We start from the raw sequence: 25,860 nt of genomic DNA, 5'->3' as shown, positions 1-25,860 counted from the left end.
CTGCAAGAAGGCAAATTGCTGGGAGAGCAGAGGCAGATCCCCCCCCCCATTTTCCTCCCCAAAAGCTAGGTACGTCTTATACTCTGCAGCGTCCGAAGAATATGGTGTGTTGAAACCTTCCTTGCTTGAAAAATAGTACACTACTGATGCCAGTGGTTTGAAAGTATATATAGCTTCCATATACCACTTATTGGATTTCCAGAGATACCTGATTGGTCAGTGCAAGAAATAGGAATGCTGGACTTGATAAATCTGATCTGATTAGTAGAATGGATAAAAGCAAAATCAGAAATGGTAGAGATGAGATATTGGGAGAAGAGAAAGATTAAGGTCGTGCAGAACAGAACTGGTTACATTTTGGAAGGGTGTTAAGCCCTTAAACATTATAGTAATCAGGACGTGGTGGCTCAGTGGCTAAGACACTGAACTTGTCGATCAGAAAGTCTGCAGTTCAGTGATTCGAATCCCTAGTGCCGCGTAATAGTGGGAGCTCCTGCTACTTGTCCCAGCTTCTGCCAACCCAGAAGTTCGAAAGCATGTAACAAATACGAGTAAAAAAATAGGGACTGTCAGGGCAGCCTCCCTCAGTAACCAAGAAAGAAACCACTCAACTCAATTTTGCAGAATTAAGAGTACTTTTACTGGTTATGAGTAGATAGCAGCTAAGCAAAGCAAGATCTGAGGCAAAAGTGCGCGTAATCATAGATATCAATATTTGACCCAACTCCCCTCCTGGTAACCCCATCCCATAGTCCAATCCGCAAACCCCTCAGGTGTCATATGGGTTTCATCTTCAAAAAGCATCATCAGGTTGATATGCCAGACAGTTGGCCTTGGCAGCAAATCCACTATCTGCAGCATGCGCAATAGATGGTGAGAACAAACTCCCTTTTTACAATCATTCCTATACTGAAAGCTGCTCCTCCCAAATACCATGCCACTCCCTCCCCGTTTCAATGGCAGCCGAAAACAAATAGTGAAGCAGAGGCTGACAGGGACCACTTTGGTGGGAAGATAACAGTGCTCCATCGCCTTCAGCGTTTATGCCAGCTACATGACCATGGAGACGTCTTCGGACAGCGCTGGCTCTTCAACTTAGAAATGGAGATGAGTACTGCCCCTTAGAGCAGGAACGACTAGCACGTATGTGCGGGGGAACCTTTACTTTTATGCCTCTGAGAACTCTAATACAATATGAATCTTTGGAATTGTTTTTGAGCAGCCTATGTACACGTTATATATGAATAATTTATGCCACTTATTTACAAAAAATACGTTGAAAACCTGAACTTTGGAGGCTGAGAAAGACGCCAAAGAAAGAAGGAAAAAAGCAGCAGCAGCAGCAGCTTGAGGTTCATAATCACATAAAAGGAGCCTCAGAGTCTAGGACTATTGATGTTTGTTAGGTTGAAATGCTTAGCAAAAGAGAGTCTGGGCAAGATGCATTGAAATGTTGCCATTAATATGTTATATTTGACAGCTTTTCCTTTTCTTTTTCTTGTAGCAGCAGGAAAAACTCAAACTGTTGGAGGATTTCATGTCAACTTGGGAAAGGAGTCGCGGGCACAGACTTTGCAAAATGGTAACTTGTAATTCTTATTTTTATTTAGCCTTGCTAAAGAAAGCTATCCCAGAGCTAAATTTTATCCACTATGATTTTGAGGGTGTATCAGAGAGGAAGTAGATATTTTTAGAGCACTGCTTATGCAATTCCCTTTAAATTGTGAATTGAGTTGGAAGAAATTTGTACTGAAAACCATACTTGGCGTCGGCAAATAGTAATTAATGCAAGGAGAAAAGCAAGGCATATTTGACATCTCTGTCCTCATAGCTTGCAAATAAATTGCTTTAAATGTCAGATGTACTTTAATTCTAGAATTGAAGCATCCCCCCCCCCCAATTCAGTATAGACCTAGTTTAGCTGAGTCATGAATCTGGATCTCTTGAATTCAAGTAGAATAATAACCCTTCAAGAGCAGATTGACGGAGGGCAGCTGTACTCAGTAGCTTTACAATAAGACTGTCTTTCCCAGGTGGTGGAGTGGGCAGTCTGAGACCTTCCAGATGTTTAGGCCTAATTCTCCATTCAATGTGGCAAAGAACAGGAAGAATGGAAAGTGAAATAAAAAAGAAATAAAGGGCATCAGCTTGTCTGTCTCATTAGAAATGCAATGCTGAAGCTAAGTAAGTGTGCATCTGTTCAAGCTTGAATGAAAGACCATTTTTTTCCACTATAAACTAAAATGGTATGTGCGGTTCTGTTCCTAAGTTCAGAAGGCCCTATGTGCTTGGCATTTTTGGTAGAATTTGTGAAGTTTCCAGATCAAAATTATAATTCACATTTTGTAATCAAGCTTTCTGCAATGACAATCAATACGCTGCTGGGTTAGATTGGATTTAGGCTGGAGGGCAATTTTCTTCAGGTCCTTTCTCTTCTTAAATTTCAGAAGTTGGAGCTGTAAGCAGATGGTATTTGACTAGGCAGTCAGAAAGCCAGGCTTTTGTATTTAAATCAGATGTGGCTGATTCAGAAGCATTCCAATTCCATTCCCATTCCATTCCATTCCTTGGCTTTATGTTATATTATATTCCAGTCATTTTTCATATTCAATTACTAAATGGATTCTCATATATTTATTTGGAATATGCCATATTTAAAAGAAAATCTCATTACATAAAATGAATGCTAGCTTTAAAATTCATAATTTTGTTTCAAATGTTTCATTTTACTGTGCATTTAATAGCGTTTGCTGATACACTATTCAGACCGCTGCCTCTTACTTTTCTAATGTAACATTGATGTTCTCATTAATTATTTCTAATAAGACCTATACAGTAATTTCCTTGATTTTTCTCTCATAAAACTAGGTATTGTTCATTAATTACTTATACAAGCGAGAGGAACCTTTGAGTGATAATTTACAAAACCCATGTTTATTAAGTATATTTTTAAATGCCATCTCTGTGGATTTTTAAAAAAACAACAGATTTCAATTTGTACCACTGAATCTTTATTAATATCAAAACAAGGACCTAGCAACAATAACTCGTAACTGCCTGGTACTGCATGTTCTATGTGGCATTGCTTTTAAATGCCATTTGGACCGAAAATTCAAAAACCCATTTGCTAATGGGTGCTAAATACCCAGAACATATTCCATCTGTACTGTGAGCCCTGCATTAGCTCTCAGTTGTTTTAAGAGCAATTTAAATTGTTGATTTTAGAACTTGGTACTAAGATACCTGCACGACTGCCTCCTTCAACTAGAATTAATAAGTCTGGTACCATCCACACATTAAAAAACTGTTGGGAGTTCTCCACTATTAAATGATCAGAGGAGCCAAAGCCTGGAGAAGATGCTTCTCCATTAAGGCCCCCGTATTGTAGAATAGCTTTTATCACCAGAAGTGAGGCTGTTTGCCTTCTGGAAGCAGGTTAAAATGGAGTTCTTGCAGAGAGCCTTTTTAATGAATGAAGATAGCACTTTAGAAGTTACTTAAGTGCTTCAGTTTTAAGGTAATTTAAAATATTTGTTATGATTGCATAATTGCATTTCAATGTTATGGATGTTTTCCATTGTAATTTGCTGAAAGTTACATGATTGCAGTGGTTTGAAAAATAAATCATAGAAAACATAGAAAAAATATTAAAGCATGTTAACCATTGAGAGAAGCAAAGTGGACCAGTTCTAGTTTCATGTCTGTTATGTTGACCTCCTATGATTTCTATCATTTGTGAAAATAAAGTAGATTTTTAGGACACATTTATGCATTATTTGGGAGTTTTAAGGACTAACGTAAGTCTTGTTGAATTGGAAGTTTTCCTGTGGAACACTTTGATGTTTATGGAGAATGTTAACTTTGATTTTGAGTGTTTGAATCTTTCCCTAGTGGTGTGAAAGTCCCCTGTCTTTCAGTTGTGTACTCAGACACTGAAACATTACTCTTGCCATTAGGGCATGCTCATGAAAAAGCAACCTCACAGAAGATCCTTTGTTTCAAATATATATTTCTCAGGACTCCCATCAAAGGCTTCTAACCTACTGGAATGAATCCTGGAGCCTTGTTATTTGGCTCTCTCATCGCCATAAACTTTTCCATGACTAATCCATGGAATTATCGAATGGGGTATTTGGGTTTAATCAAATTTTGATTCACCAAAATCTTGCACTGTAAAGTAACAACAACAACAACAACAACAGCACTTTCTTCATAAAACATTTGAAAAAGTTGTGCTGACTGTTCTGAGAATTGGGCTTCTCTTTTGGGTAAATCTGCAGCTGCCTTACTGTCAGTACATGATTGGTAAATCTCTTTCACTTGACGGAACGGAATGCAGCCTTTTAACATGCAACAAACTCACTTCTGGCTCACTGCCATAAAGTTTCTGAGAATTTTTTTCTAGCAATAAAAGCTGTGTGCTGGTAGATTGTGCAGGTGCTGAAAATGTTTTGTATATTACCATATACAATATTGGGGCATGTAAGGACATCCTTTTGGTTTCTTTGCACAATGTACTTGGCAGCCACATTTTTTCCCACGTTTTGGCTAAGTCAACAACAGTTGGAACTCTGAAAACACCTTTGTAATTTTTTTCCTTATTAGCATTTGATGATATATTTTTAAAAAAGGTCATAACATGAGAATTTGGCATCCCACTGCTAGCGATATAGGTCCTGTATTATCATGGGCACTTAAGGCCTTAAAAGAAAAAAGGGTGGGTATCATTCAAATAAAAATTATAATTTAGAAACAATTCCTTTTCTGAAGAATGAAGGCAACTGCTCTAGTGCACACTGTGGATTGGGACAATAAACTGTTATTAGATACATAGATAGTTGAGGATGTGATAATGCATATAGCTGGCATGGCAGTTTGTTATATCCAGTATGAAGACGGCGGACCTCTTGTTTGTCCGTAAATTATTTTGTTAGTCTGTTACCTAGTGCTAGTGGGAGTTATTTTTAAAAAAGATAATAGTTTTTATTAAAGCTTTTTACAGAGCTAAAAGATAATGCAAACTAAAGTCACAAGGGGAGCACTGTCCCCTCTAAGGTGCGCGGCTGCGCACATGGCAAGAAGACACCGCACAGCAGTTTCTAACTGCCGCGCAGTGATTTCTGTCACAGGCTCTGGAAGCTGAGGGGCATCAGAAAATCTAGGGTTAGCATGGGCGCGGGGATGGCGGCAGGAGCTTACACGGCACAGCTGGTCTAGTACCTCCTAGGCGCCGGCTGCGCCACTCATTACCGTCAGTTGCCCCGTGTTGAGCAAAGCAAACGCGGGGAAGTCCTTTGCTAGAACTGGCTGCCTGCAAAGGACCTACCCAGACTTGTTTTGATGAGCACAGAGCGACTGATGGTAGTTTGTGCCGGCCGCGGCTGCTCAAATTAGCATCAGTCGCCCTGTGTTCAGCCAAGCAAGCCTGGGGAGGTCCTTTGTGGGCGGCCAATCCTAGCCGCTTGTGCCTGGCTCTGCAGCTGAAGTGAACCCCCAAAGCCTCCGCCGCCACCAGAATATCTGCTGCCGCCTCCTCCTCCAACAGCACTGACGGATTTGCCGCCGGACGCTGTGGCTGAGGTGAAGCCGCCAAAGCTCCCGTCAGCATCCCCGTGGCAGTGGTGCCTCTCCCTCCACACGGAGCACCTGAGCTGACCCCCATGTTATCCCTCCCCCTTCCTCCTCCGCCGTGCTTTTGAGGAGCCATGAGGCCGAAGGAGCTAGTAGGAAGGCGGCGGAGGGGGTGGGAGCAGGAAAAAAAGGCCTCATGGCTTCTCAAAAGCACGGCGGAGGTGGAGGCGGTGGCAGGGGTAATCCGAAGCTCAGCTGAGGTGTTCCGAGCGGAGGGGGAGGCACCACTGCCGCTGCCATGGGCGGGGGCGCCAGCAGGAGCTTTGGTGGCTTCACCTCAGCTGCAGCGCTGGGCAGCAAATGTGGTGGTGCTGTTGGAGGAGGAGGAGGAGGCAGCAGCAATTATTCTAGTGGCGGCAGGGGCTCGTTGGCATCTTCAGCAGCAGCCCTGCCCCCTGTGAAAAAAAAGAAGATAGAGCAGATCCACACAGATGACGTCGCCGCAACATGACTGGAGGAGGAATTCTTGGAGTTGAAGTCCACAAGCCTTAAAGCTGTCAGGTTTGAAGACCCCTGGGGTTTTTTTCCCATAAGGGTTAACTTGACAGCTTTAAGATTTGCATGCTTCAATGCCAGAGTTTCTGAGCCAATATTTTGGTTGCTAAGCAGGAGCATTGTTAAGTGATACTGATATTATATAACACTTTTAATTAAGTGGGTACCTTGAATAAACATAACTTTGAGTTTCAAATAATACTGATTTCGTTGTCTTAGGTGACATCTGTGAAAAAAATTCAGATGCTCAGGCATGAAAATGTGCCGCTCAAACACATTTCAAAGCATACTTTTCTGCTCACACTGAAAAAAAATTAGAGGGAACATTGAAGGGGAGGTCCTTGCTTAACAATGTGTGATTCTCTTTTAACAATGGCAAACGGGAATGCTAGGATTGTGGTCACTAAGCCATACAGTCATGTGACATTGCCCTTTACAGCTCATTGCTTAGTGATGGAAATTCTGATCCCAATTGCTGTTCTTAACCAAGAACTACTTGTACATGGTTTACTTCTTTCCATACCCCTTCGCCTCCATTCAAAACACCCAAGTTGTTATAATTTCTATCCAAATGTTGGCAACCCCCCCCAAAAAAGGGTTTCCAGATTTATATAAAAATATTCCATATTTTAACCCTGATCAAACTAGTTGACTCTGAATTCTTTATTTTTGCTTTGAAAGATTAAACATTAGTCCAGCACAAATTGCTGTCATTGAATCTCCCTGCAGACTTACCTTCTTCCATCTCAAAGATTGTTTCAAGGAGTTAAAAACCTTTTGTAAATTCAAAAATAAATCTTCACCCAAGTCCTTTTTCATCTCTTGATTCATCAATTCTTTTGACACTGTGACTTTAAACTCCCTTTTATAATCCTTAATTTCTTTATTTTCTAATATTTCTCCGTCAACTAAGACTTACATTCCCACTTCATGCTGTTTACCCATAAATTCTTCCATATTTTACCTGTCAAGAAATAAATCTACAGGTGCAGGGATTATTGCTGTCAGATTTGTTATAAATTTCTTTCCCAGACAATTCCTGTTGGTGATTCTGGTTTGTAATGACTGGGGAGGAGAGGTCTCACCTGTGGCCCCTACTATGTGGGACGTCATAGGGAGTGATGTTTTCTCCTTTCCTTTTTAACATCTATATGAGGCTGCTGAGTGAGTCATGACACTCAATTACTCTGCCAAGCATCACAATTGCAAAAATCACCCCCACCACCATTTTAATTCTACCACAGCCAAAAAATAAATACATCTATTCAGTTGTCAAACCTAGTTGATGTTGTAATACCACAGAGGTGTGGCATTCTCATACGGATGTGTTCTCGGGTAGATCAGTTTGATTCACTTATTTGAAAGATATCAAAACGTCAGCATACCAATATCTTGGGGAAAGGATGCACTTATATTTATTACTTGCGTTACAGGTAGTCCTCAATTTACAACATTTGTTTGGTGACTGTTCAAAGCTACGACACTGAAAAAAGCAAATTAGTACCATTTTTCACAGTTACAACTGTTGCAGCATCCCATGGTCGCATGATCAAAATTCAGATGTTTGGCAATTGGCTCATATTTATGACAGTTGTAGTGCCCTGGAGTCACCTTTTGTAACCTTCTGACAAGCAAAGTCAGTGCAGAATCTAAGAAATCTCTTACTGACATTCACTTAACAATTTTGGCAAAAAAATCTAAAATGGGGCAAAATTTACTTAATAGTTATTGCTTAGCAACAGAAATTTTGGGCTTAATTGTGGTGGTAAATCATGTTCTGCCTGGATACTGTATTTCCATCTGATAGAACTTCTGTAAACAGATGCTTTTTCCCTTTTAGAATTTGGATGGCATGATTTCTGTTTTCTAACTTCTATAGGTCTTAGTTCACCTTTAGGTTATCACACTGTTTAAGGAGAAAGACATTTGAAGGAAAGATAACTAAAAAGAAATATTTCACTTATGTCTATAGGTCAGCTACTTAACATTTAGTTTGGTAGGTAATCCAACATGAAAAGATACTCCTCCCTCTTTCCTGTCCACTTTTTGTGCTGGAAATTATCAGAAATTCCAGTTTGTTTCTCATAACACATACCCACTAGCAGTTTTAATTCATATTATAATTTTTCTGCACTGTTTATTTTTTCTCTCCTGACATGACTCTCTGCAGCTTCAGGCCATGAAATGTCTTTCTCACACCCAGAGATTTACAAACTTTACTACAATGTTTTCACAGAAATAGTAAGTGGCAAAAGAAAGGTGCATGCTGAAATACATAGAAATACATAGAAATAAGAGAAATGAAGTCTCTCAACGTCCAGTAAACTTGTCTTGAGAGAGAGACCAAATCCCAACCATAAGGCACAAGACTCAAGCAAAAATTAAGGGACCAAGCAGCATTGTAGTTGAGTTGTCAGGCGGTCCAGGTCTATAGAGTCACAGTTACAAGATTTCAAGACTGAAATAACATAAAATTTCAAGACAAAAGACAAGGCACATAGAATCAAGGTTAACAAACAATCAACCAAAGTCTTGAGCTTGCTGCTCTTCTTAAATAGAAGCAACCACAGTGTTGCTCATTTGGAAGGGCAGGTTCCTTTCTTCACAAGGAAGCCTCACAGAGTGCCTTTGCCCTGCTCATTTTTCAGAAGTGGTTTGCCACTGGCTGCTTCCTAGGGCTTCCTAGGGCTGCCTAAAGCGAAACTTGGAACTCTTGATCTCCTGGTTTCTAGCTTGATGTCTTTGCCACTACAACAAATTGACTTTCTATCTAAGCCTGATAGAAATTAACTGCAGACAAGTAAACAGAATTCAGTATAGGTGAGTGAAAATATTGGTACTTTCTCCTTTATATTGAGAATTCTCCATCCCTTGCCTGTCTGAAACACTTTAGTGAGATTATAGGGTAATAACTTTTATAAGTGTATTTACAAAGCTAAGTAGCTGAGTATCTGGTATATTCCTAAAAATGTGCATGTAATTCTTCAGGGTAATGGTATGAAAACAAAGATACTAAATTTATAATATATTACATCTGGAATTTGCTCCATTATGTAAGCATTAATTACTTGATTGCCTGACATTCAAGTGCTGGAAATCAGTTACATTTTAGAAAATTGCATATGACTAAAAAAAAATTGCAGAGAGGATCTACTTTCTGTAATATTTGCATAATGATGTTACTATTGCAAGAGCAGCATCTTTTGAATGGGTTGTGGAATGGCACAAGTTTGCCATCTACAGTTTTATGATCTTTCATAGAAATCCTATGCAGTATCTTACTGATTTTCCAAAAGAGGGTACATCAACATGTTCTTAATGACATTAGTTACAATATCTCCCTAAAAAAGAGCCATAGATTACTTACCAGGACTATTTTTTCACATGTCCCCAGGCCATCAAAGGAACCAGGATGGATCTAAATCTTCCTAACCATTTCATCAGTCTATAAACTGAAAATAACCCCAGATGAAAGTATAAGGCTATTTCAGACTCTATCCTGGGCAGGTTTATCAGTAAAGTGTTGTGTAAAAGCATCATGGTGGCTAGATGATAGCTGCTTCTCTCATCCTTTCCAAGAAGGCTTTGTACACCATATTTTTCAGAGTATAAGACGCACTGGAGTATAAGATGCACCTTAATTTTGGGGCAGGAAAATAGAGAAAAAAATTCTGCCTACCAGGTATTCAGTTTTATTCCCATAACACCAGAAAAGCAAGCAAACACAACAGTATAATAAAATGACTCCTTTTTCCAGTTTTTTTTCTTTCCCCAGCAGCGGGAGGGGGGGGGGAAATCTGGGCATTCAGCTAAAATCACTTAAGCACTTAAAATGTAACAAAGCTGAATCAACAAACTGGCCCAGCACTTGCCTGAAGGAAACCTTTGAGAAGATAGGAAAAATTCTTGCCTTGCCCTTAAAGTGGGGGAGGAGCTTCACATGTTAGCACCTCATTAAGGCTGAAAAAAAGCTTCCAAAAAGCTACATTCGGAATATTAGACACACTCAAATTCCACCCTCTTTGGGGGGGGGAGGTGCATCTTATACTCTGAAAAATACAGTAATTTTAAATAAAGATGATGTTGGACAATACCCTGTTGTAGTAAGGGTGGAGAATTGCAAGTGTTTCACTGTCTTTAACTGCATGGTGTAGCCTCAAACGTGAACTCTTACACTCACATTCTGTTTTCAGGAATTGTTTTTCTCTATTTCTTGAAGTTTTTTGGTAAGCCAAAGTGCCTCTGAATCCACAAAAAGGCTATTGAGGGCAATTTTATTAAATGCTTGACCGACCTCAACCCTTGACAGAATTATCTGCCAGATTGCTGGGAAAATCCTAAGCATCTTCTGGAACCTTCCTGGATTTATCAGGTGCCTGAGGAAAATAGCATTTGCTATCCTGGAGAAGTTTTTTGGGTGGTGATCAGGGTCACTTGAACCAGGAAAAGGACTCATTAATGTTCTCCATCTTCATACTATATAGCAACTGCTCCAAAGAAAAACTAGGTCAAATAGGCCTCGTCTTATGAACTTCAGTCCTGAAACTAATGGGATGTATCTATAGTTGCCATTGAAATTGAAATTCTGCAGCAGTAATAATGGAGGAAACTTGAACACCAGTATGGTAACACTGCAAGCTCCATAATGAGGACCTTAGTCAGAGCTAAGCTGTTGCTAAAGTTCATTGCAGTGACCCCTTTCCTTCCTTGATGTCACAGGACCTGAAACCCAGGAAGACACAAGTGTTTAATATCTCCAACGTTGCTGAGCCAGGTCTTGGAAACATATAGCAGATCCTCTTTTTCTTCTGTCCCCAAGTCGTAGATAAACATGGTCTTATTGACAGGGTGACTCAGTACTTAGCAGCAATAACTGGAGAACAAATAATAGCTGTAGGAAAGTAGATTTTTTTTTTTTAGATTTTATTAATATTTGTAGGCCGCCCTTTTCCCTGAGGGGACTCAGGGCGGCTCACATAAAATCGGGGAGGGGGAATACAGACGTTAAACATAGAGACATATAATAAAATAGTAAACAACATACATTCATCATTCGGGAGGGGCAACTATCCTTGTCCCCAGGCCTGACGGGCTAGCCAGTTCTTCAAGGCTGTGCGGAAGGCTTGGACGGTGGAGAGGGTACGAATCTCCACGGGGAGCTCGTTCCAAAGGGTCGGGGCTACTACTGAGAAGGCCCTCCTCCTTGTAGTTGCCAGCCGACACTGGCTGGCCGATGGAATACGGAGGAGGCCTAATCTATGTGATCTTATTGGTCGCAGGGAGGTAATTGGCAGAAGGCGGTCTCTCAAGTATCCAGATCCACTACCATGCAGGGCTTTATGGGTGACTAGTAACACCTTGAAGCGCATCCGGAGCTCGACAGGTAGCCAGCGCAGCTCGCGGAGGATAGGTGTTATGTGGGTGAACCGAGGTGCACCCACAATCACTCGCGCGGCCGCGTTCTGTACTAGCTGAAGTCGCCGGATGCTCTTCAAGGGCAGCCCCATGTAGAGCACATTGCAGTATTCCAGCCTAGAGTTCACAAGGGCCCGGGTGACTGTTGTGAGAGCCTCCCGATTCAGGTAGGGTCGCAACTGGCGCACCAGGCGAACCTGGGCGAATGCCCCCCTGGTCACAGCCGTTAAGTGGTGGTCAAATGATAGCTGTGAATCCAGGAGGACTCCCAAGTTGCGAACCCTCTCTGAGGGGTATAAAATTTGACCCCCCAGCCTGAGTGATGGAATATTGATCGAATCTTTGGGAGGGAAGCACAACAGCCACTCGGTCTTTTCTGGGTTGAGCACAAGCTTGTTAACCCTCATCCAGTCCATAACGGCTTCAAGGCCCCGGCTCATCACGTCTGCCGCTTCATTGAGTTGGCACGGGGCGGACAGATACAGTTGAGTATCGTCCGCATATTGATGGTATCTGATCCCGTGCCTGCGGATGATCTCTCCCAGCGGTTTCATGTAGATGTTGAATAGCAGGGGGGATAAGACCGAGCCCTGAGGCACCCCATAAGTTAGGGGCCTAGGGGACGATCTCTGCCCCCCCACTAACACCGACTGCGACCTGTCCGAGAGGTAGGAGGAGAACCACCGCAACACGGTGCCTCCCACCCCCACCTCCCGCAGTCGTCGCAGAAGGATACCATGGTCGATGGTATCGAAAGCCGCTGAGAGGTCAAGGAGGACCAGGATGGAGGAATGTCCTCCATCTCTGGCTCTCCAGAGATCATCGGTCAATGCGACCAAAGCGGTTTCTGTGCTGTAACCGGGTCTGAAGCCTGACTGGAAGGGGTCGAGATAGTAATTAGAAGCTTAATATTTTCTTCTCCATAAACAAATACAACTTATATTTATATACTTTATTTGTGAAAGTTATTAGAATCTGTCACAGAATTATTAAAAATAAAACGCACATTTCTCCTTTTCTAAGTGTTGATTCTTATTCTCCATTTGCCTATGGTTTATATCTTTGTTTTTATAATTTTTATTTTAATCTGGATTTTTTAAATTGTCTATTTTTATATTTGTTATTTGATTGCTGTGCATTTCCCAAAGTCACCTGTTGTGAGATAGATAGCTACATAAATTCAAGTAATAAAATAATAACAGTTATAATGATATTTAATTGTGATTACTTTTAGGTTCCATTGATTCCAGACAGTCTATCGTTTCGAGATAATATAAACTAGTCTAATGGCACAGCAAAGCCTGATAAACCAGTCCCCTTATCAGCATATAAAAATATTACTTGTTACAGTTCATTTCATGAAAACGTTTGTGAGAATAAAAATGTTTCAAAGTGGTGTCTAAAAGATCGTAAAATGGAGAATTAGGAAACTTCATTGTTGGGGGAGATTCAGAAAGCTATCTTTCCCCTTTTCTTTTTGAACTTTTCCCTATCTTTACTTGGAGATATTTGAGCTTTTTAAAACTTGTTTCCATAACTGTTGTACATTTCCTGTAAATATGAACTGAAGCAAAGATTTTGAGGTTGCAAGTTTAGGCAGCAGATGTGTCCTGAATGTGAGAACTAGAACTATTAACCCCCATTGACTTCACCACATTTTTGTTTCTTCCTGCATTGGACAGATATACTTTATTTTAAAGTTCTGGCTGAAAATAGAAATATAGGAAACTCCCTTGTACAGAAGAGTTGCCTATTATTTTTATTTCTGAGGTGAAACCTATAGAGGTTCTGGAAGCTTTCTTCTACATAAAAATGATATCTTATGTATTAGGTATTTACTTCAAATTATGGTAGCTTCTAGCTAAAAAATAATAATTTAAATAAAGAAATGGAATAGGGAACTGGTGACCTTGAAGAAATAGACACAATGTTGCCTGATAGTTATTTTCCTTAAGCTGGCATTATCCAGATAGAGGTAGTCCTTGAGATAAGACAATGTTTAATGAACATTGACCACAGATCACTTAATGACAGGACTGCTTGAAGGAGGCCATCTATGTCAAAATTGAACAGCCCTTTCTTAACAGGAGGGATACGACATCATCTATCTCCAGTCTATATCAGAGTCCTTTCAACAGTTCCAGAAGGCTCCACACCCATTTGCACTACTCAGGTGATCCTGATGACACAGATAAACCTACAGGTGGCCTTAATGACTTGCCAAAAATGTCCATCTGTCTGCAAGTGGTATAAATCCTTCCATTCCCCACCCTCAGGTCAGAACTGAAGAAGCTTCTTGGATGAAAAGAGAAACATCTTCAAAGAAAAAATAGAAAGTCAAGTTGCCTCTTAAAAAAAAAAAAGCACCTTTGGGATAATGAACATCCCAAAATTACATACGATCATGTTTGAAAGTTAGAATGATTGCAGCAACCCTGCTGTCATTCACCCTTATGACTGCCCATAGGGACTTTGTAGTACCCCCGCCTCTCTCCCCCTTGTCCCACCCCGCCATGATCCCACAGCACTTGTGCCTTCTCCCACATGCTCATCACCCATTGAAGTTACTTTTTGAAGCTCTCTGGTTCTCCTGTTAGGGAAGGAGGGCAGGCCATATGGAGGTAGGCTGAACACGGTTGCCATTTTGTTATACTTGCTTGTGGCTGGGGACAAAACGACAGCCTCAAATAAAGCCCCAACTGCTTTATTTTGCTGCATTAGCAATGTCTGCACAGAGCTGCTGAAGTGTCTGGATACTGTAGAAAGGTTCTGCAGTGCTGTGTAGACCTCATTAAGGCAGCAAAATGAAGTGGTTCGTCTCTGGGCCACACTGCGGCAACCTGAACTCAGCCGCCATTTTGTGGGTGGGATGAAATGCTGGCTGTTTTTGGAACTGTGCCATGCAGCTACAGAAAGAAGCAATTCATTCCAGTGCTCTGGAAGGCCTTGGAGCTCTTCTAAAACTAGGTGAGGAGGAGGAGGATATTTGGCTTGGTAGGTTGGGAATTGGGCCTATAGTCTAGGGGGGGGAGGGCAAATTGACAATGGGAAAAGAACTGTGGGAGCTCAAGGGACAGGAAGCGGAGCATAGACTGTCTCGGGGTATATGGGGAAGGCCTTGGGGAGGGCCAGGAGAGGTAGGCCTACGCTAGGCCCCCAAGGGTCCCCCATCCCCAAGGCATCCTGTGCTCCAGACCCAGGCATTTGCTTAACGATTCATTGGGAAGAACAGGAACAGGGAGGTCATTAGGTGAGATGCTTCAATAACAACCATCATAACATGCAACTGTAACAGCAATATCAGTTACAGTGATATCTCAAGGACTATCTGTACAATGGAATACAAGTTTCATAACTTGGCTGGGAGGGTAATGGAAATAGTGGTTCACGATACCCCTAACAATATTGCTTTACAAAACACTGGGTTTAACTATGACTATATTATGCCAAGCTTCATGGACCCTAAATAAAAGATTTTTGTGCTGATGCATATTTCCTTTTGTAATGGAAGTATACAAAAGAAACAATACATGTTGTTGGCACTTGCCTATAAGAATACATTTCTTGAAATTTTGGCTAGAATTGTCTTGTTCTACCAGGTGTGTGCCTAAATGAGAAAATAAAAGCCACGGTGCTTATGACACCTTCATTTGGTGAGTGGAGAGAGTTGTGTGTTGTTTACCTTTGGCTTTATTCCATACAAGTGGAAAGATTTGCAATTTTGTCCTGTTTATTGGCTGCTTGGAACAGATGGGATAGGTAGAACTGAAATCTATCTAGTGCATTGAAAATTTAAAAAGGAAAATGCTATATAGTCTGCATTCTTTTATATTTATTTATTTATTTATGGAGGAAAACCAGAGAACGTACACAGCCCTGCTCCTTTAAAGGGCTATCTCCATTTACATGAGTTCAAAAATTTGTATCTGAATTGATCAATTCAAAATTAATCAAGGTTTAAGGTTTAGTTTATTTGTATGCCGCCCTTCTCTGGGAGGGACTCAGGGTGGCGAACAACTCCAAAGGGGAAAAAAAAGGGAACATAAAACACAATACACGTAATTAAAATACACAAGAATCATACAACCATAGAAGTCGAGGGGGAGGGGAACTCATCAACCCCAGGCCTGCCGGCACAGCCAGGTTTTAACGGCTTTCCGGAAGGCCTGGAGAGAGGTGAGGGTCCGAATCTCCGCGGGGAGTTCGTTCCAAAGGGCCGGAGCTGCCACAGAGAAGGCCCTCCCCTGGGTAGTAGCCAGGTGGCATTGGCTGGTGGACGGAACCCGGAGGAGGCCGACCCTGTGTGATCTAACGGGTCTTTGGGAGGTAATTGGCAGCAGGCGGTCTCTCAAGTACCCAGGTCCAATACCATGAAGGGCTTTATAAGTTATGACTAGCACTTTGAAGCGTATCCGGAGACCGATCGGTAGCCAGTGCAGCTCGCGGAGGATAGATGTAACGTGGGTGTACCGAGGTGCACCCACAATCGCTCGCGCGGCTGCATTCTGGACGAGTTGAAGTCTCCGAATACTCTTCAAAGGCTGCCCCATGTAGAGCGCATTGCAGTAATTCAATTTAAATTGAATCTCTGTCTGAAAGGGATGAGGAGTTAATTGCTCATTTAACTCCCAACAATCCTAAGTGATCAATGAGAGAGCTGGAGTGGCGTTCTATAGTTAAGATGTTGAACTGGTAAGAGGTTCTAATGTAGTCTCGCCAAGGAACTGGACTATCGTTAGTCCAGTTTCTCTCACAGGATTGTTATGGAGCAGAAGAGATCTTTTACTATGCTTAGATACATAAACATATCAATTAAAATGTTAAACATAACAAAAAATATAGGTGCGTGTTGTGGTCCAGCAGGAGCTGTTGGAGCTGCCACCAGACTCCGACAGCGAGGGGCTTTATGAGTCGGCTCTGGAGGATGTGGAGGATCCTGGACAGGGTTCCGACTCCGAGCAGGGCGCAGAGAGGCTGGTTGGCCACCAGGAGGCACATGAGCCTTGGACCAGTGGGGAGGAGACAAGGGAGAGTGAGCCAGACGACAGTAGTGAGTTGTTCCTGGATGCACGGTATCGAACAGCTAATAGGTGTCAGGAACAGTTGCGTTACAGGAGGTAATTGCACTCACCTTGTGGTCATTAGGCTCCTCTCCAGACTATAAAAAGACTGCTTATGCACACGCCCCTCTTGCAGAAGTCAACGCATTGACTAAAAGTTAGAGAACTTTTGTAATTAGCTTGGCAGGCTGGATTGCTGCCAAGGTTTGTCTGAGTTGCTGCCAAGGTCCTTATCTCTTTGTTATGCTTAGCTTTCAGCCACCGAGGTTTTGGTTTCTTGCTATTAAAGCACATTCCAGTTAAGCTTGTCTCGGCATTTGTTACTGGACGGAGGAGGGGGTCAGAACAGGGGCGTATAGATCAATCCCCTTTTGATGTATATGTTTACACAGTTGTAAATTCTCTTCAATTCTATGGTTCTTTTAAATAAAGCAATTTTAAATTATAAAGCACATTGTACATTTGATTTTAGAATGTTAAATCAGATGATTTTTAGCTATTATATTCCATACTTCCAGGCTTTAATAATATTTGTTGGAGCCCTAAACATAACAGTTTAGGATAGTACCGTGTTTCCCCAAAATAAGTGCTTGGCCTTATTTTCGGGGAGGTCTTAATATTTTTAAGGTGCAGGAGGCAGCAAGCGTGATCACCTCATAGCTGCTTCTGTGTTGCAATATTTTCGGGGAGGCTTATTTTAGCGCATGCACTCAAAAGGCTGATTGGGCTTATTATCCAGGGAGGTCTTATTTTTGGGGAAACAGGATATGCCTGGAAATAACACTCTTGGTTAGGGTTAGGGTTACATCCTTCAGTATAATCCCTTTCCCTAAATGTCTCCTTGAACCGCCAATGGGCCTATAAAGTTTATTAGATAATAAAATCAGTGGATAGCTAAACCCAATGCTTTATTTGGCAGTGTGCCCAACTGGTTACAAAAAAGACAAAGATAAACAAAATAGTAGAGAGCATTTGAGGAGGGGGTAAGGGGAAAGAGGAATAGCATTCTGATAAATAAGTGCTTAGTAATTAGTTCCTCATATATCAGCCGTATTCTGCAAGAATACTAAAACAAGTTCCCAAAATTCCAAATGTGCCTTCTAGAACAAAAAGATTATTCATGAACAAGATTAGAAGTTGCACACATTGCATACAGGTAAATATTAAGTGGTGTGTATGTGTGTGTGTGTGTGTATAAATGGGGATGCACAAGCAATATTTAAAAAATCTTGGGCAGTACTAGATTAAGAGGTAATGTTTCATAAGGACACATAATATTTAGAGCACCACACTGTACTGGAACTTCTGAACAAAAGGGACAATAGAGCAAAATATGGCCACCTTTCTGCAGATATTTTCAGATTAGACTGCTAATCCCCATATCTGACTTACTTGGGTACTTAGATAAGGAAATATATTACTAAATCAATGCTCTTGGCCAGGTAGAATGGTCTGTGCAATAAAATGTATGTGATTGACTCCCAAACTAGGCAAGATCAAAGTTGATGTTAAATTAAGAGTTATTTATTTCATTTCAGCATAGATGATGGTGAATCATTGAACCCTGCTAATGTGAAGGATGTCTGATATGGCATAAACAGTATTAGTAAATACTTAGCTGATATAAAAGCTTTATAAGTACCACTATTACTATGTTGGAAGCTTAAATAGTCCATTTTTTTCTGAATTTGCTTGATCTCTGCGTTGGCATTTTTAATGCAAGTGGGATCAAAAGTTCATCAGAGAAACCACAGTGTCTAGTTCTCAAATATACGTTTCTTTCTCCGGGATGATATACTCAGTGGGATAGGGATTCTGGATGGAAAGCCAATTTTAGCCAGCGTTACCTTAGCAGTTTCATGTCTGGCTCTATGGAGACTAGCCTAGAGTTCAGACACAGAGAAACTGAAGACGTCAGGAAAGAAGGCTGTTAAGAATTTGATTGCATTGTTTTTTTAGATGTTTTAGATTTTTGTAAATAGTAAACTATTCTAGAGCAATAAAGCATACAACCGAAAAGGCTGTATGAGCCTAGACTTTCTTGAAAATTCCTTATAAATAGTAGATCAGGTTAGCTCCCTCTTTATTAATGTTCTGAGATCTATAAAGCCAGAGATATTTCAGACAGATATTCCTTGCAGTTCTTATTTTATCCTTCCATCTCAACTTCTGTTTCTCTTTGTATTCCTATATCTGATTGATGCTATTTTTCTAGTTTTTAGAGAAGACTTGTACTATGGTTATATTAATTGAAGTTTATATTCTATGAAAGTCACCAAGAGTCTAATTGTGGCAGGGTAGAGATTCAAGGACATAAGGCAAAAAGATTTTGTTAGACTTTTTTTAAGCAGGAGTTTTACATTTAGCTTGATTCTCAAGTTTTGTGAAGAAGAAAATAAAGAGATAGCTGGAGGAGAAAGAAATAAACAGGAATGAAAAAATGGAAGACAGAATTCCTGAGAGTTTTTTTGCTACTTTTGCAAAATAAAAAAAAGTATTCTAATGTATTCTCATTAAATGCTAAATGTTTTCAAAATCTCAGTCTTTTGCAACATGTCATATCCTAGTACCGTGATGGTGAACCTATGGCATGCATGGCACAAGTGGCACATGGAGCCATATTTGCCAGCATGCGAGTTGTCAGCTCGAGCGCGAACGCACACACAGCCAAGTTGATTTTTTGGCCTTCAAAAGGGCCCGGGGATGCCGTTTTCGCCCTCCCCAGGCTCCAAGAAAGTCTCTGGAGCCTGGGGAGGGTGAAAAACAGGTCCAATAGACCTACCAGAAGTTTGAAAACGATCCGTTTCCTGCTTCTGGAAGACCTCTGGTAGGCTCATTGGGCCAGTTTTTCGCCCTCCCCAGACTTATAATATCTTATGTCAAATGTATGTATATAAAAATACATCTATGCCACTAGTTGAAGTGATTATTTAATGCAGTTTGCAAGGAGTTAAAAAAGCATAAAACTGCAAGAAAACTACATTATTATGTTTGCAGAGCTGCATGGAATGGCATTTCATTACAGTCAAGTGTTAAATTACAGTATTTCTGATGTAAGGAAAATAAAGGTTTTATCAAGCATTACAAAATTGGTGGAGAGAAAATATTTCTGCACAGGAATTAGTAAGTAGTCAGTATGTGGACTGTAACATAGCAATCATAGCATGTGTATTTTCTTTGTAAGTTCATGTATTAGTTTTGTGTGGGAAGCTCCAGCTCAGTGCAGCCTCTCAACACAGCTGTATGCAAGAATATATATATTCTTTTATATAAACAGCTGCTCTTTGGCCAGCAGGAACAATTTCTTGTTGGGCTTGACTTAAGATAAAAAACATATTATTCTTTTGATTTTAAGATATATGAATGAGAAAAATTGTGGGTATGTTATACGGAAATTAACAATGTTACTGCTTATTAACTCAGACAGTTTATTTAAATTACAGATTGACACAGTTCAGAATAGTTGATCTGTTGTTTATTTTAGAACCTACTGCAACTTTGGCACATGTGTGAGCAATGCTTAACTTAAATTAAAAAAAATAACGCTAGTGTTATCATTTGGGAATAGGGAATTGGCCTTTCTTGTTGGTATTGGTCTTATCTGCAAAATGGCACCAATGGAGCCTGGTTTTCCTAAGGCCCCTTAAAAAGGGATTTGTATAGAGACAAATATACAGAGAATCTCCAGGTGATCAGTTAAAGCTTGGTTGAATTAAATCAAAGTAGTTAATTACCAAAGAAAGCAAATGAATTATTTCCCAGCAGTTGGCAGTAGTTTAGAATATGAATTGGAATGACTAAGCTGTTTTGTTGATTATGTATTAAAATTATATCCATCGGCTCACAGGCAGCAATTGAGTCAAAATAAGGTTTTGATAAGCAAGGTATTAAATGCAGTATGTATGTACCCCATACCAATCAAATGATGCTTAAAATAAAGAACCAATGAATTTTTTCCACGATATTAATTAATTTGAGCAGAAGCAAATTATAATTCCCAGGACATAAGTCATTTTCTCAGCATACAGCTACAAGAATAGTGTTCTAGTGACAGCAGACACCAATATTTCAGCAAGCTGTTAGATTAGAATAGACAATAAAACATTGCATTTTTTACCCAGAGTTTGCCAGAAGGTTATGTGGAATCAACCGATAACATCTTTGAATGAATAACTTGTAATATGTTAGCAGAAATTCAAACTCAATATAGTTTAGCAACAAGTAAAAGCTCCTCCCCCTCCCCACCAATCAATAGATGTCGGTCCTTAGAGGTAGGCAAGATCAAGAAATAGAGGCAACAGATATTATAGGGATACCCTATATCAGTGATGGCAAACCTTTTTTGGCTGCTGTGCCAAAAGCTGGGGGAGCACAAGGGGGTCATGTGCTGGCATGCAACACCCATAATGCTATGTGCGTGACCCCCCCCAGCACGTGCATGTGCACGATCAGCAATACCCCCTGCTTTTCGTGCGGTTTTTTCACCCTTCCCAGGCTCCAGAGGCTTTCTAGGAGTCTGGGAAGGGCGAAAACAGCCCCCACCCTCCAGATGCCCTCCAGAGGCTTCCCTGGGCAAAAAACGGACCTACCGGGAACCTGAAAGTTTGGGAATAGTGACTTCTGGTTTGTCCGTAGGGCCGGTTTTCAACCTTTGAAGCCTTTAGGAGGCTTCTTTGAAGGCTCCGGAGATCGAAAATTGGCCCTACAGCCAAACTGGAAGTCACTTCTGATTTGCTTGTAGGGCCGGTTTTTGCCCTCCGGAGCCTTCAGGAAAGCCTTCCCTGAAGGCTCCAGAGGTCGAAAATCGGCCCTATGGACAAACCAGAAGTCACAATTCCTGAACTTCCTGGTTCTCCATAGATCTGTTCTGGAGGGTGAAAAACATCCCTAAGGCCAAACGGAAGTGACTTCCGGTTTGTCCTTAGGGGAGTTTTTCATTGTCCAGAGCCTTCAGGAAAGTCTCGACGGCGAAAAACGGTCCTACGAGCAAACTGGAAGTCTGTTCCTTCAGGGAAGCCTCCTGAGGGTGAAAAATGGCCTCAAAAGAAGGCCAAAGTCAGTTGGCCAGCGCGCACATACGCGCTCGCCAGCTGACGGCAACGCCTGACAAACGGCTCCGCGTGCCACTTGTGGCACATGTGTTGTAAGTTTGCCATCATGGCCCTATATTATTATAGGGCAGAATAATAGAATCTTGAGAATTTGTCAGTTTCTCTCTGCCCCATCTTGTAATACCATCTGTATGAAGCAAAATCAAGGCAGGGTTATTTTGAGTTTCTTTTTCATTCTGTCCCCTTTTTTAGGCCTGAGTTATCTTACTTGTCTCCTCCCTTAATAGCTCATTGCCCTCTAGGTCTAGAACTATAGATCTGTACTGCTTCACAATATGTTACTAAGGTTGTTTTCTTAAACAAAAAAACTCAAAAGGCAGACTAGATGGATTACTAGGTCTTTTTCTCCCATCAGTTTTCTGTTTCTGTGTTATAAGAAACTAGGAGTGGAGTTTTGTATAGAATGAGACTTAAACCTTGTTCCAGTACTGACCAAAACTTTGTAGACTCCATATCAGGCATCCTGATCTTAAATTTCAGCACAATTTTCAGGAAATATTCGGTTATCTGGATTACTTCTGAGAATCTAACACCTACTTTTATTGTAGCTCCATTTTTACAGAGCTGTAACATTTGCTAGTACTGTGCTGTGCTTTCAACCAGCCATGTTGTATCATCTTGTGAATCACCCAAGAAGTGTTTTTCAACATTGGCAGCTTGTAGATGTGTGGACTTCAAATCTCACATTTCTACAATCTATTCTGGAAGTTTGAAGTCCATACATTTTGTCAAGGTGAGAATTTTTTTGCTTTGGAAGAAACTCTATTCATCTTTTCCTAGAAGCCACAAATCTTTTATTTAACCTGGCAGATAAATTCTCCCCAAAATATTTAGAATTTAGAATTTTAGAATTTTATTAGAATTTGTAGGCCGCCCTTTTCCCTGAGGGGACTCAGGGCGGCTCACACAAAAACTGGGAAAGGGGAATACAGACATTAGGACAAAACATGTAATAAAATAGCAAGCAACAAACACTCATCATTCGGGCGGGGTAACTATCCTATCCCCAGGCCTGACGGGCGAGCCAGTTCTTCAAGGCTATGCGGAAGGCCTGGACGGTGGAGAGGGTACGAATCTCCACGGGGAGCTCGTTCCAAAGGGTCGGGGCTACTGCTGAGAAGGCCCTCCTCCTTGTAGTTGCCAGCCGACACTGGCTGGCCGATGGAATATGGAGGAGGCCTAATCTATGAGATCTTATCGGTCGTAGGGATGTAATTGGCAGAAGGCGGTCTCTCAAGTATCCAGATCCACTGCCATGTAGGGCTTTATGGGTGATTAATAGCACCTTGAAGCGCATCCGGAGATCAACAGGTAGCCAGCGCAGCTCGCGGAGGATAGGTGTTATGCGGGTGAATCGGGGTGCACCCGCAATCACTCGCGCGGCTGCATTCTGCACTAGCTGAAGTCGCCGGATGCTCCTCAAGGGCAGCCCCATGTAGAGCACATTGCAGTATTCCAGCCTAGAGGTCACAAGGGCCCGAGTGACTGTTGTGAGAGCCTCCCGATTCAGGTAGGGTCGCAACTGGCGCACCAGGCGAACCTGGGCGAATGCCCCCCTGGTCACAGCCGTTAAGTGGTGGTCAAATGACAGCTGTGGATCCAGGAGGACTCCCAAGTTGCGAACCCTCTCTGAGGGGTATAAAATTTGACCCCCCAGCCTGAGTGGTGGAATAATAACCAAATCTTTGGGAGGGAAACACAACAGCCACTCGGTCTTTTCTGGGTTGAGCACAAGCTTGTTCACCCTCATCCAGTCCATAACGGCCTCAAGACCCCGGCTCATCACGTCAACCGCTTCATTGATTTGGCACGGGGCGGACAGATACAATTGAGTATCGTCCGCATATTGATGGTATCTAATCCCGTGCCTGCGGATGATCTCTCCCAGCGGTTTCATGTAGATGTTGAATAGTAGGGGGGATAAGACCGAACCCTGAGGCACCCCATAATTTAGGGGCCTAGGGGACGATCTCTGCCCCCCCACTAACACCGACTGCGACCTGTCCGAGAGGTAGGAGGAGAACCACCGTAACACGGTGCCTCCCACTCCCACCTCCCGCAGTCGTCGCAGAAGGATACCATGGTCGATGGTATCGAAAGCCGCTGAGAGGTCAAGGAGGACCAGGATGGAGGAACGTCCTTCATCTCTGGCTCTCCAGAGATCATCCATCAATGCGACCAAAGCGGTTTCTGTGCTGTAACCGGGCCTGAAGCCTGACTGGAAGGGGTCTAGGTAGTTTGCTTCCTCCAAGGACCGTTGGAGCTGGAAGGCCACCACCTTCTCAACAACCTTCCCCAGGAAGGGAAGGTTGGAGACTGGACGATAGCTATTAAGAACAGCTGGATCCAAGGATGGTTTCTTCAGGAGGGGTCTCACCACCGCCGCTTTCAGTGCGGCGGGGAAGTTCCCCTCCCGAAGGGAGGCGGTCACAACCGCCTGGATCCAGCCTCGTGTCACCTCACTGCAGTTAGTAACCAGCCATGAGGGACACGGATCCAGAACGCAGGTGGAAGTACTTACAGCTCTCATGGCCTTGTCCACATCCCCGGGGGTAAAATATGAATGTAGGGAGGGAGTACTACCACTACAAGGACAACTGGTAGAGAACACACTTTTTATATGGACAGATTCCCCTAGTTGTGATTTTGTCCTACTTGTGGTTGGGATTTTGTAATGCCATAATGTACTTTCCCAATGCATTATATCAAAATACATATTTTGCATCCAAATGAACGTGGGGTATTTTATTAGAGTTTGTGAAGTATATTGCAGTCTGTTTAGTTGTTTTCAAATGAAATGCTGTTGCTGCTAAATCGTTGGCTTGTTTTTAATCTCATAGCTGGCCTAGAAATCAGGAGACTGTGAGTCCTACCTTAGGCACGAATGGTGGTTTATTTCTCAACTCAATCAACTCACAGGGTTGTTGTGGAGGAAATAGGAAGAGGAAAGAGTATTATGTATAAGTATTGAGTTACTTATAAGGTAATAAGGATGAGATAAAAATCAAATAATAAATTAGTAGTTTTTTACACTACACTTCTAATCTTTGGAGTATATTTATTCATAGTTAACAATAAGCTAAGCATATAGTTCTATTAGCTTTTCTTAGTCGTAAAAATGCTTTGCAAATGGTTTATAATTTTTGTTGTTGTTTCTTAAAGGAAAACGCCAGATCCATCATTTAGGGAACCAGCTGCAACTAAATCAACATTGTCTTGATACAGCTTTCAACTTTTTCAAAATGGCGGTGAGCAAGCACTTAACCCGTGGGAGGAAGATGACCCATGTCATAGCAGCATGCCTCTACTTGGTCTGTAGGACAGAAGGCACTCCACGTATCCTTTCATCATTTGGCAATCAGACCATTTCAAAATATCTTGGATTTCTAGAAGTTTATGAATAGAAGATTATTTTCATAACTGTTAAAGCAATAGGAAACCATTCCAAATTGGATAAATGTAAACAATTGATGGAGATAATTAATTCAAGAGTTTGTCCTTGGTGTTAAAACTCTGCTTCTGCTGAGCAAATGGTTTATTTTGAATGTTTGTACCTTATTCTGCTTTAATTTCATAAGCCTGCTTTTCCTGTAGCATTTTCTTGTTCTGCTAGATTTCTGTGTATTTTCCACATTATTCTTGTTAATAGTGAAATTAGATTCTGATATCCAGACAGATAAGACATCAGGGTAATTCGAGACAAATATGAAGACCATATTCTTTACAAAAATATAGTAAGCAAAAAATAATCCTGCAGGAATCTCATTTGAGTTGAGGGTGAAAAAAATCAATCAGGAAAAGAAAACTGCAGATACAAAAGTAATATAAACAACTATAGGAAATATTATAGAAGACAAAATAATAATAATAATAAAAAAGATGTGTTGTGCCTAACATCAGAAGTTGTGAAGAATAAAAAACATATATAATAAGGAGGAGAGAACAGAGAAACTAATTGTGGTTGTGTGGCGAAAGTGAATTTATTACATTCTCCTTGATTTATTACATAATCTATGGAAAAATGTTATTGATCATCCACTCATAGAAAAATTGTAGGTGGTTTGGCTATTTCTGCTTTTTAAATTCTCCTTAATCCACAAACCATTCAGAATATTAAAATATTTTCCTCCCGTTGATTGCACCATTTC

At 41.3% G+C, this 25,860-nt stretch overlaps 1 protein-coding gene across 3 annotated transcripts in view; it reads left to right on the top strand.

The window, feature by feature from the left end:
- BRF1 (BRF1 general transcription factor IIIB subunit) overlaps window positions 1-25,860 on the top strand; it is a 209,596-nt gene that overhangs the window by 15,987 nt on the left and 167,749 nt on the right. For 2 of the 3 annotated variants that reach the window (XM_087727256.1, XM_087727244.1), the window contains exons 2-3: window positions 1,505-1,582; window positions 24,875-25,048. In XM_087727256.1, the coding sequence (XP_087583382.1) occupies window positions 1,505-1,582; window positions 24,875-25,048 (252 nt within the window). The remainder of the gene's footprint in view (window positions 1-1,504; window positions 1,583-24,874; window positions 25,049-25,860) is intronic. The other variant, XM_087727249.1, reaches the window with a different exon arrangement.

This window comes from Thamnophis sirtalis, unplaced genomic scaffold (genome assembly GCF_051295495.1).
Source record: "Thamnophis sirtalis isolate CommonGarterSnake01/CBP01778 unplaced genomic scaffold, rThaSir2_p1.2 scaffold_1, whole genome shotgun sequence".
In the NCBI taxonomy this organism is placed as follows: domain Eukaryota; kingdom Metazoa; phylum Chordata; class Lepidosauria; order Squamata; family Natricidae; genus Thamnophis; species Thamnophis sirtalis.
Note: the sequence above shows the minus strand (reverse complement) of the source record. Positions and strands in the feature narration are given on the sequence as shown.